We start from the raw sequence: 12,337 nt of genomic DNA, 5'->3' as shown, positions 1-12,337 counted from the left end.
CTCCATCCCTCTACTGCACCCCCCTCCCAGCTTTTCCTCTTTTTCACACTCTCTCTCACTGTATCTCTCTCAGTACTTCTGATTCTCTCTCTCTCTCCCTCTCTCAACCCAACCTGTCGAGGCAGATGGCCGCCCCCCCTGAGCCTGGTTCTGCCCGAGGTTTCTGCCTCTTACAGGAAGTTTTTCCTTGCCACTGTTGCCAAGTGCTTGCTCATCGGGGGATCTGTTGGGTCTCTTTAAATCATTTTATAAAAAGTTTGGTCTAGACCTGCTCTATATGTAAAGTGCCTTGATGTAACTTTGTTATGATTTGGCGCTATACAAATAAATCTGATTTGATTTGACTAGACAGTTATGTGAGTCAGTGTAGCTTTTCAACTTGGGAGATATCTATTGACCAGGAAAGAGATGTTAGCAGCTTCTCTGAAATTCCCCCTTTTAATAAAAATTAGTGGGTGGTTTAATAACAGTGTTTGTCCATTGGGATTGCAATGAGACAATAAGTAAACCAAGCAAATACATTTATTTACAATATTGTAACCCTTTAACAATACTGTTATGAGAAAGGTCAGGTTTGAATGAGGGATGGGGGTGAATAAATGAAATGCTGCCACTATCTTACAAATTATACCTTTGACAAATTAGCAAAAATGTATTTTGTGAGAATAATTATTGGTTGCAGCGCGAAACACAAAACTCCTTCAAATGAATACTGACTGTGTGTCCTCTTTCCCAACATAGAAGAGAAGTGGCTGCTATAATTTTTACAATCCAGTTTTTCTCTACTGTTCTACTGCTGACAACAAAACCTGAGGAAAAACACTGTACATTAGTAACTGTTTTCAAAAGAGACAGTATAGTGAAGGAACAGGGAATGCATTCAAAAGAGTACAAATAACTATAGTATTTTTATAGTATTGCCCATTAGCATAGGAAACAGTATGTCCACCTGTCATGTGGAAGACTGCCATTCCATTCCCCATTGGGGAACCCAGCCACAAGGCGCCCACAAACCAGGGGTATTCCTGTCCAAGGCCCAGATAAATGGAGGGTCATGACATGATGGAAATCCGGCGTAAACCTTTAGCCTAATCAAATAATGCGAGTCACAGAAAGTTGACTGAAATAGGGAAAAGCCAAAAGAAGAGGAAGAGTATTTTTTACAGTATATAGAATGACCTAGCTCAGCATTTACAGGGAGCCGTGTGTGGATGCCAGTTAAGCTGTACTGGCATCCTAGGGCTACAGAGATGTCATGAGGGCCATATGGACCCAGCAAATTCTGTCACTTAATATTTAAACATCTGTGTGCCGATGTTTACAATGGGACAGTGTTAGAGAGAAAGAGTAATCAGCTAATTCATTCGTCCTCTACCGCTTATCCATTTCCGAGTCACTGGGGATGCTGGAGCCAATCCCAGCTCACATTGGGTGAAGGGGGGGTACACCCTGGACAGGTCACCAGTCCATCACAGAGCCAACATACAGAGACAGAAAAAGATGAACTGCTCACACTCAGACCTACAGGAAATTTAGAATCACCAATTAACCTAAACAGTAGAAATATGGAAATCAAGTATTGACATTGTTCCAGGAAGCACACTACAGATGCAATATTTTTCATTTAAATAATGCTAAATCCAACCCTCATCCATCTACTTTGCTTTCAGTAGAAAATGTCTTCACTTGTGACAAACAAAACTTAGTTTGCTTTGTTGTAGACAGTTGAACATAAGCACATAAAAAACACCTTAAGAATAAAATGTAATATAATTTACAATCGTGACCTGGGCCTGAGTCCCAGGTCATCATGGTGAATGAAAACTGGTTCTCAATTGACTCACCTGCTTAAAGAAAGGTAGTAAAAAATGAATTAAGAACACGTATACACATAGAACACATATGTTGGTAGAGGTATAATTAGAGCTTTTTAACTATGGAAAAAAATCATAATCACAATTATCTTCAATATTGAATAATAATAATAATTACGATTATTTAACAGTTACTCTATATTGGAACTTGAACTGGGAACTTTCCTTCAATACAGTTTGCTGTTGAATGTTTTGAATTTCCCTTGAAATTAATAAAAGCAGAATATTATTTACTGTAAAAATTTATTCAAATGTTGATAATAAAAGATTTTTAGTCAGAAATACCAGACTGCTTACATGATCTGATTTTAGAGATAAATGCAAGCAGGAGATGATATTTTCACTTGTGCTAAAGGCTCTCTGAGGAGGACACTCTAAAGCAGAACTAGTGGCTGGGATGCACATACATTCCCTAACCAAGTGTAACTGTAACCAACATACATTCCCTAAGTGTAATAATAGGGTCCATATCTTTTACTAAAAAGTAAGCAACTGCTTTATTATTTTGCTTTGCCTCTCTTAGCTTGATAGATAAGGTGTTGCACTGTAAAGTTTTTCTTTGATAGACAACAACATTCCACATGGAATTCTTCAAACCCGAACTGTTCCCAGACAACAGGATTTATTCTTCCATTCTTGCTCACCGAAATGCTGCTTCTCTCCCTCTGCAAGGTAACATTCAGTCGCTTCACCTTAAATCTTCCCTCCGAGCTATCCAATAATTCAATAATAATTTGCGATATGTATTCTGATATTTTCAAGTTCTAATACTTTACCATACTCTCAAGGTCTTCATGAATGCAAATTTACTTGAGGCATTTACACACAAGCATGATAATTCTAGTCCCTGAACACCTGTTTATTGTCTAACACTTATTCTGTTTCTACTAGAGCATTTTTTCATCTTGGCCACAATTATTCAATCACCAAATTGAAAAAGACAACAATTAAAACTTTTTATTTAATAAAGGATCACAAGATTAGTTGTAAGATGATGTTAGTAGTAAAAGAATAATTTTTACTTTAGCTTGACTAACTACAAATCAGATCAGATCATATTAAATGATTCCAATCTGTTTCACAGTTGTACAGATATAAGAAAAGATAATTACCCAGTGGTTTAGACTTGATACCTACAGTCTAGTATCTTAATTTTACATGCAAAACAGTAAAGACAAATTCGGTGCTGATATTTTGGTATTATTGCTATGAAATTGTACAAACATGGTTTCTGTAAATAATTCAAGGTACATCCTGAGCAAAACACTGTGTTTGTGTCTGAGGTATAAAGGCAATTTGAAGTCCTCCACAAGAAACAGAAAGGACTTTGAAGTCAGCGCCGGTGAGCATGGTTAGGTGATAAAACAGCTTGGTGGCCTGGTTAGGAGAGTTCAGACTGCTGCCCTGAAGGCTTTAGCTGGAGAATGTGAAAATGGGCTATTTTAAAAGAGGGAAGTAACTTGAGACACTGGGAAGCCTGTTGAGGGGCCAAACATAACTCCAGGCAGCTATCTTGCTATTTGGTATAAGCCTCCTCTGCAGTGGAAGACACTTGATTCGCCTCTGAAAAAAGTCCTGTTTTCCTGTATTCTCAAAGCTTCATAGAGGAATCCTAAGTGTGTCAAACTAAAACCACTACACATTTTTGGAAACTCATATTACACATTGTGAAAATCAGTACTCTGGATCAAATTCATTCATTTAGTGGAGCCCTTGGTAAATATAGTAACAGGGTGTCCACTGGCAGGTTTAGTGGTCATGAATCTTCCACTCAAGTGGCCCATACAGATGGGAGGTCCAAATTCACTGAGTCTGCTTTGGATGGGGCTTGTTTCACGATAAAATGCTTACAACAGGTACAAGAGGCCTTAGCTCAGTGGCTGAATGGAATGATTATTAGCTAAACATAAAGTCAATGTAAACAAAAAGAAGGACTTTTAGCATTTAAAGTCAGAACAATCTCTTTACAAGCTGCCATGAAGGAAAAATTACCAACAACAGAGTTGCAAGGTCAGTTGTCAGTTTCTCCAAATTAAAACTTGATTAAAGTCAGATACAATGAAATGTCCACAACTGTTTAAGCTGACATAAGCAGGCCAACCTCTGCTAGTGAAGAATCATTAAACCTGATGTAAATTGCCGTGCTGTGCCAAACACATTGCCTGGCAAATAAATATGGTCGCACCAAGGGGCTGACCCATGTGGGTTTTTTAATGGCCAATTAGCAAAGCTGACAATGGGCTGATATTATGTTGTTTTTATTTTTCTGTATCTGATGAAATACATCAATGTAGTCTTACAAAGTCCAAGCTAAGAACAATTTGACAAATTACGACGGATTAATTCCTGCCACATTAAGGTACTGGATAGAGCTAAAGATAGGAGGAAAGAGAGAAGCCCTCAGGCTGGGACGTAGAAATGGTTTCATATAACTAGCAGTGGGTAAAAGTACCTCCACAGACCCTTTAGGCTCTTCTATTTATTTTTTTCACTCAAAAGAGCTGAGGAGTTTATTGTAAAATAAACTCGTGAGGCAACAGTAAACATTTGTTTGAGTTTACGTCCTTGTCTGTCGCCAGTCCATCACAGGGCCCACACTAAGACAAACAACCGCTCACATTCAGAATCACCAGTTCACCTAAGCATGCATGTCTTTGGTCGGTGGGAGGAAACCAACACAGAGAACATGTAAATTCCACGCAGAAAGGACCCAGGCCGGGAACCAAACCTGCAACCTTCTTATTGTGGGGGGGTGACAGCGCTAACCACTACGCCGCCATGCTACCTGTAAAGAGAACCAAAGAAATATAAAATATAAAATGTAAACCCCTATTTCTTTATGGGGAACTGGTGCAGACAATACAACACGCATTAATGGAACAACATTGACCACTGATTACATACTGAATTAAAAATATTGATTATCTGGGCAAAATGGACCCAAATTTTTCTATTAATGATAATCACCATGTGTTCCGCCAGACTGTAATAAATAATCTTTAGATAAGAAGGTGAAACAGGAGGATTCAGAGTGAATGGTCCTAATGCAGCTGGTGAAGTTCATCTAGCTGTAGCCACAGTCCTCAGGCTCCTGTTTACATGGCAAAGCCAAAGATAAGGTTCAATATTGTCAGGACTGAACTGAATCAGGCAGAACAGCCACAGCCTGACTTGAAAACAAAAAGCCAAGAGGGTTAGGACTGGGTCAGGATTAAATCTCACTGGCCAGTTAATTAGGTCCATCTGTTCAGAGGTTAAAGAATGGCCAGACTGGTTTGAGCTGGCAGAAAGGCAACAATAACTCAAATAACCACTCAAAATCAAAGTGTTTGGACAGCATTATTGAACCCACAACCTTGAAGCAGATGGGCTACAGTAGCATAACATACGGTTGCCACAGAAAACTGAGGCGGCAGTAGGGCTGTTGCTAGTGAATATTTTGGTAATTGAGTATTCTACTGAAAATTCCATTGATTACTCGATTAATTGGATAAAACATGTTTTTGTTTAGTTAAAGACCAATTATAAATATACATGAGAAAATAAGACATTTCACTTAATAATGAACAATTGCTTTCCCTTTTTAGACAATCTACATTTATCTTTATCATCTTTCGTTGTGGTCACATCTTTCCTCCATAGAGACAGAGCACATTTAAGCCCCGCCCACACTGGAGAGAAAACAATCAAGAGCTCTCCATAGACTTTGTTTTGTGTGAAGGTGTCTCTCTGTGTGCCACTAAACACAAACACAAAATGGCCAAAAGCTGCTGTGTAGTAGGATGATCTACCAACAGGGTGAAGAACCCTGATCCAGGTTTTTACAAGCTGCCAAACAGAAAAAAAATGGGCCTTTAAGATGAGAGAAGTGGATACAGGCAGTAAGGCACAGTTGTCGTCTACACATCAGCCTTGAAGACTGGGCAGTCAGAGTTGGCTGGTTTATGGCGGAACACAACTTGGATCCATTCAATTACAAAAAGAGTTATCAGCATCTGCATTACAAAGATCTGTAATTTCTCACTGTTGTGTGAGTGTATGTTCCTGACATGAAGGAAGATAAATAACAAGCAATTAACCCTCACCAGATACTCTTCTCGTGCCAAGCTTTTATTAGAATATTTTGTAGCATAAGGGATCATCATCATCTTCATCCACTTATCCGGGACCGGGTCACGGGGGTAGCAGCTCCAGCAGACGACCCCAAACTTCCTTTTCCTCAGCCACATTAGCCAGCTCTGACTGGGGGATCCCAAGGGGCTCCCAGGCCATTGTGGAGATATAATCTCCCCACCTGGTCCTCGGCCTGCCCCGTGGCCTCCTCCCATGCAGACATGCCAGGAACACCTCCCTTGGGAACCACTTGAACTGGCTCCTTTCCACGTGAAGGAGCAGCGGCTCTACTCCGAGTCCTTCCTGGATGGCCGAACTTTACTCACTCTATCTCTCACTCTATCTCTAAGGGAGCCACCCTCCTGAGGAAACCCATTTTGGCCTCTTGTACCCGCAATCTCGTTCTTTCAGTCATGACCCATCGCTTATGGCAATAGGTGAGGGTAGGAACAAAGACTGACCAGTAGATAGAGTGCTGATCCTCATCCCAGCCACTTCACACTGAGCTGTGAACCTGTCCAGTAAGCACTGGAGGCCACAGGCCGATGGAGCCAATAGGACCACATCATCCGCAAGAAGTAGGGATGTAACGATCAGCTCCCCGAACTGCAGCCCTCCTCCCCCACGACTATGCCTCGATATCCTGTCCATGAAAATCACAAACAGGATTGGTGACTAAGCACAGCCCTAGTGGAGGCCAACCCCCACCTGAAACAAGTCTGGCTTATTGCCGAGAACTGAGGTTGAACAATCGGCTGGACCCTCCTTTCCAGCACCTTGGAGTCGACTTTCCCAGGGAGGCTGAGGAGTGTGACGCCCCGGTAATTGGCACACACCTTCTGGTCCACCTTTTTAAACAAGGGAACCACCACCCCGGTCTGCCACTCGTTTGGTACTGTTCCAGACTTCCATGCAATATTGAAAAGGCGTGTCAACCACGACAGCCCCGCAACACCCAGACAGCATTTGTGGACAGATCTCATCAATACCCGAGGCTTTGCCACTGTGGCGTTGTTGCCCCATAACACAATGGACCCTCCACCAAATTCCATGGTAGGCAATAAGTTCTTCTCATGGAATTCAGTGTTTTGTTTTTTTTTTTGTTGGCTTTTTTGCTATGCATACCTCCCCTTGTTCTGACCAAATAACACTATTGTAGTCTTATCTGACCACAGTAATTTTTTCCAAAATGCTTCTGGCTTGTCTAGATGTGCTTTTGCATACTCTTCTTGTAACACTTTTGTGCATCCAGCTTCCAATTAGCTTTTCTTGGTGCAAAGTACGCTGGATTGTGGAGCAATGAACAACTACACCATCAGTAGCCAGATGTTCTTGTAGTTCTCGGAAGGTGGTCTGTGGCTTGTCTGTGACCATTCTAAACCATCCTTCGCCAGTGCCTTTCCTGTATTTTTTTCAGACTACCACATCTTCCCATCACAAGGACTGTTCCTGTAGCCTTCCATTTCTGCACTACATTTCTGACTGTGGAGAGAGACAGTTCAAACGTTCTAGATAATTTCTTTTACCCTTCTCCTAATTTATAATAATGAATTATCTTAGGTTTTAGGTCAGTGGAGAGTTGTTTAGAGGTTCCCATGTTGCCACTCTCTAAGAAAGAACCCAGGACAAGCACAGCCAGCAATTACCTATGTAATAGCCTTTTTCATGATTGGTTCCACCCGTCTTGGTAAATGACGGTCTAACAAGCTAATCAAAGCAATTTTGTGCTGCAACCTGTCAGCTATAAATCCCTACAGGTCTTGAAATGAATGTGATTAAAAAGGTTGCCCAAACTTTTGTACATTTTATTTTATTATAATAAAACTATGTAATGCTACTGAGAATTTTTGGTCTGGAAAACACTGAAATATCTACATCTCTGTAGGAAAAAAAATGTTGTTGCTGTGATCTTCTCTTATAAACGTAGAGCAAATGATCATGAAACTTTAGCAAACCACACACACACACACATACACACATATATATATATATATGTATACATATATAGCAGCAGCATATTGATTTCAAATCAACATAAGCATAACAGGCCTGAGGGAATATGATGTCTACTTCAGAAATATAGCTTGCCTTAATTATGAAATATCTGATTTTTTAGCTCCACTTTGTCAAATTGCTAAATACTTTTGACTTGTCTGATAAGGCTTTCTTTTTTATTTTTCTTCCTTTGTTGTGCATTTGATCAGATCGGTTGTGTTGAAGTGTGTTGGATCAAGTCAGTTGTGTTTCTGTGTATTGGATCCAGTCAGTTGTGTTGCTGTGTGTTGGATCAGGTCAGTTGTGCTGCTGTGTGTTGGATCGGGTCAGTTGTGTTGGAGTGTGTTGGATCGGGTCAGATGTGTTTCTGTGTGTTGGACCGGGTCAGTTGTGTTGCTGTGTGTTGGATCAGGTCAGTTGTGTTGCTGTGTGTGGGATCGGGTCAGTTGTGTTGCTGTGTGTTGGACCGGGTCAGTTGTGTTGCTATGTGTGGGATCAGGTCAGTTGTGTTGCTGTGTGTTGGATCAGGTCAGTTGTGTTGCTGTGTGTTGGATCAGGCCAGTTGTGTTGCTGTGTGTTGGATCAGGTCAGTTGTGCTGTTGTGGGTTGGATCCAGTCAGTTGTGTTGCTGTGTGTGGGATGAGGTCAGTTGTGCTGTTGTGGGTTGGATCCAGTCAGTTGTGTTGCTGTGTGTTGGATCAGGTCAGTTGTGTTGCTGTGTGTGGGATCAGGTCAGTTGTGCTGTTGTGGGTTGGATCCAGTCAGTTGTGTTGCTGTGTGTTGGATCAGGTCAGTTGTGTTGCTATGTGTGGGATCAGGTCAGTTGTGTTGCTGTGTGTTGGACCGGGTCAGTTGTGTTGTCTAAATTTATTTTAGTCAAACTTCCACAACAGGTGTTTCCAGGGAGCTCTGTTTACACACAGCAACACAATTTCCAGTCTGGAGGTCTCAAAGGCCACTTTGACAAACTGCCAAACCTAAAATCTAATACAAAGAGATCCTTGTGTGTGTGTGTGTGTGTGTGTGTGTGTGTCTGTGTGTGTGTGCTCACTGGGCGCTCAGCACAATGCTTCATCCACACTGCACACTCGAACGTTGGACACATTAGACAACATGCACTCCAGCCAGCCTCCTCACCTCCGTCCCCGTACGTCTCCACGCCATAGCCGTCCTGCAGCCCGTTACTCCAGGTGCCCTCGTACCTGGCCGGCGTGTTCAAGCTCTGCCGGACTCCGTACCGCCCCTTGTACCCGTGCGCCCACTCTCCCCGGTAAATCCACCTCCCCTTGTTCTCTACGCCGAGTCCGTGGCGTTTCCCTTGCGCCCAGTAGCCCTGGTACACGTTCCCGCTGGGCCAAGTGTAGACGCCGACCACTTCGAAGCCGTTGGACCAGGAGCCCGAGTACTCGCCCTGGCCCTTGGGTCCTGTGCACACGCCATGGCCGTGGGCTTTGCCCTCCTCCCAGCCTCCGCAGTAGGTGCCACCATCGTCAAAGTCGAACCGGCCGCCCGTCATTCAGAAACGGAGGGGTAAAGAACTACTTGGTGTCCAAAGGATGCTTCAGCAGCAGGTTAGTGTAGGTAGGAAAGTTCTCGGCGGAGGTGTGGGAAAAGCGGGTGTGCCAGACACTGGGCGCATCGGGCGCGATGACTGTTACTGACAGCGGCTCCCGCGGCTGCCGGAGTCGCTCCACTGCGCCGCGCATGAGGACTCTCCTACTGCTTTAGCTGACTTGGAGACTGCCAAGGTGACTGTGATGAAATGAAACAGCGCTTCCTGTCTCCCCTCCACAATAAACCCCAACCGTTGAACCGATGTTTTCCAGAACGTTCAAGACTCAGATTTGTCTTCAGAAGGGCGCAAAATTCTATGATGTGGCATACTATCTGGGACATTCGGATGTAGGTCAGAAAAAATGTACACTTACCTGGGTTTAAACATTTGATGGCAATAAGCTTAAGAATTTAGCCAGTTTGATTAAAAAAAATAGACTTTCGCGGTTCTATTTTTTTTCTTCTTCTTTGGGCTTTTCCCGATTCGGAATCACCACAGCAAGTCAGCTCTGTGACTTGCATAATACATTTTTCCACAGTTTTTATTTGTCTGGGGTTTGAATCCGGGGCCTCTCTACCACTGGGCTACATCCCCAGACGTAGGTATGGTATACAATTGAATTTCTATTATTTATATGAATTTATATAGAGAGACAGATGGCCTGGCGACCTGAGTATAATAGTTTGTTCTTCTTTATCTGAATAAACAGCAGACAGTACATGTTTAAACATTTTCTGTGTAATATTAAACAGTTATTGAATTCCTGGCAAAACAGCTTTTTCTTTGAGGCCGGTGGCTGGAAACCTAAGGACAGGTGTGGGCAGGTGGTTTTTCAGCCTTATTTTTCTTTCTACAGATGAATTCAAAGCCAACAATCTGGACCTTGTATGTTCCCATGTGTTGTGCAAAGGTACAAATAATATTCTCCTGTTCCAATAATTATAATACTTATTATTTACATATGTTGTATTACATATTTTACAAAAATTATAACAAAACTATTATAAAGTTAGATAAGGTCACAAGCAACCTGATAAGATGTTTTTATGCCATTGACGAAATCTTTGTTCTGACAAACCCCCTTTTTACAAGACTAAAATCTGGAAGTTAGGTAGGGTAGGAATTACATGTACCTGCTCATTCCCATTGCAGACATTTAAAACAAAAATCTATTAAAAGCTTTTAAGGTTTCTACATTTTGTAACAACACCAGTTCAAGCTGTATATTTAATGTGGCCACCAAATAATTATTGTGGAAATAAATATATTATTCAAGAGAGTAGCTGCAGTGAACTAGGTTTTGTCTGATTTATCTTATTTGCAATAAGTCTCGTCACATTACTTTCCCTGAAAGCCCCTTTACTCTGCGCTTTTATTCTGAAGGCAAAAACATCACTCATTTTGCTACGAACTACTCACCTTCACTGTGCCGGTCCGTATGTCTGACACACACAAGCTGAGATCTGTTGTGCATGGATGCATGGAGCTTACTGTTTTCAACCAGAAATAAATGCAAGATGTGAAGGGCGGATGTCCTCAATAATAATAATAATGTTAATAATCGTAATAAGACATATAGGGTATACCGCTTTAAAAAATACTTTTTAGGTCATATCACACATTAAACTCATTACATGAACATTAACCATGAACACAGTCAACAAAGATGTAAACTTTTATCATGAGATTCTGGGTCTGGAACGAGCTGTAGATCCATATTATCAATTAATGTAACAAAATTAGGAGTTATTGTTGATCCATGCTACAATTATGACGTAAATACAAATATGTGTGTATCTTTATCTTTTTACCCAACAAGCTAGTTGAAATTATAAGTTTACAAGACTGAATCAGAATAAGAATCAGAATCAGAAATTGTTTTCACGCCTGGTATGTGTAAACACAGTAGGTATTAGACTACAAAAATTGAAATTGAAAATTTGAATATGAGATATATTGCAGTGGAATATTGACAATAGTGCAGCAACGTGCAAATGTTTCATGAGGTTGTCAATTGGCTAATGGGGAGATCTGGGAGACCGCCTGGGGGAAGAAATAGTTTTTAAGTCTGGTAGTTTTGGTGAACAGAGGTCTGTAGTACCTACCAGAGGGAAGCAGTCTGGACAGTTTGTGTCTGGGGTGTGAGGGGTCTGCAGCGATGGGACCTGCCTGGTTCCTGACTCTGGACCTGTAGAGGATGAAGGGCAGGTTGGCCCCAATGATCGTCTCTGCAGACCTTATAGGCTGCTGTAGACTGTTCCTGTCCTGCTTGGTGGCCGATCCAAACCAGACAGTGATGGAAATGCAGGGAACAGACTGGTTGATGGAGCACAATCTCCCTGGACCTGAAGTGGACTTCAGGAACTTAAATGAGTCCACACTAGTCACTGTATGTCTTCACTTATGAAGGAGGGAAGGAAGGAGGAAATCCAGTGAAAACATTCCTACCTATATCTGGGTCAATGATGTGCTGTGAAGCCTCTGGACAGTTAGTATTCCCTTTATACAACTACATACTCTTTTACAGCTTCAAAGGTGCAACTATTCCATGAGGGCAGCATTGTTTCTGTATTATAGCTGCAGGAAGTGGACTGCCAATCCTATTCAGTGTCAAATGCTGCCATCTTGTGTACATTCAAATTTTCTCATGATGAAACTGATGCGGAAAGGCAGTGTTAATTCATTCATTCACTTTCTACAGCACTTTGTACATTACATTAGGCCTTTAAATTCCCTGAGGAACATAGGCCATTGATGAAACCCCTCCATCCTTTCCATCCATGGCCCGTCTGGCCAGTTT

At 41.8% G+C, this 12,337-nt stretch overlaps 1 protein-coding gene across 1 annotated transcript in view; it reads right to left on the bottom strand.

Annotated features, from left to right (window-relative positions):
* Window positions 1-9,674, bottom strand: part of LOC115057464 (junctophilin-1-like) — a 33,312-nt gene extending 23,638 nt beyond the window's left edge. Inside the window, exon 1 of the mRNA XM_029524597.1 lies at window positions 9,120-9,674. Within this exon, the coding sequence (XP_029380457.1) occupies window positions 9,120-9,498 (379 nt within the window). The 5' untranslated portion in view covers window positions 9,499-9,674. The remainder of the gene's footprint in view (window positions 1-9,119) is intronic.
* Between the last annotated feature and the right edge of the window lie 2,663 nt (window positions 9,675-12,337).

The sequence above is a fragment of the Echeneis naucrates genome, chromosome 17 (assembly GCF_900963305.1).
Source record: "Echeneis naucrates chromosome 17, fEcheNa1.1, whole genome shotgun sequence".
NCBI lineage: Eukaryota > Metazoa > Chordata > Actinopteri > Carangiformes > Echeneidae > Echeneis > Echeneis naucrates.
The sequence above is the reverse complement of the archived record's forward strand: the minus strand, read 5'-3'. Positions and strand labels throughout refer to the sequence as shown.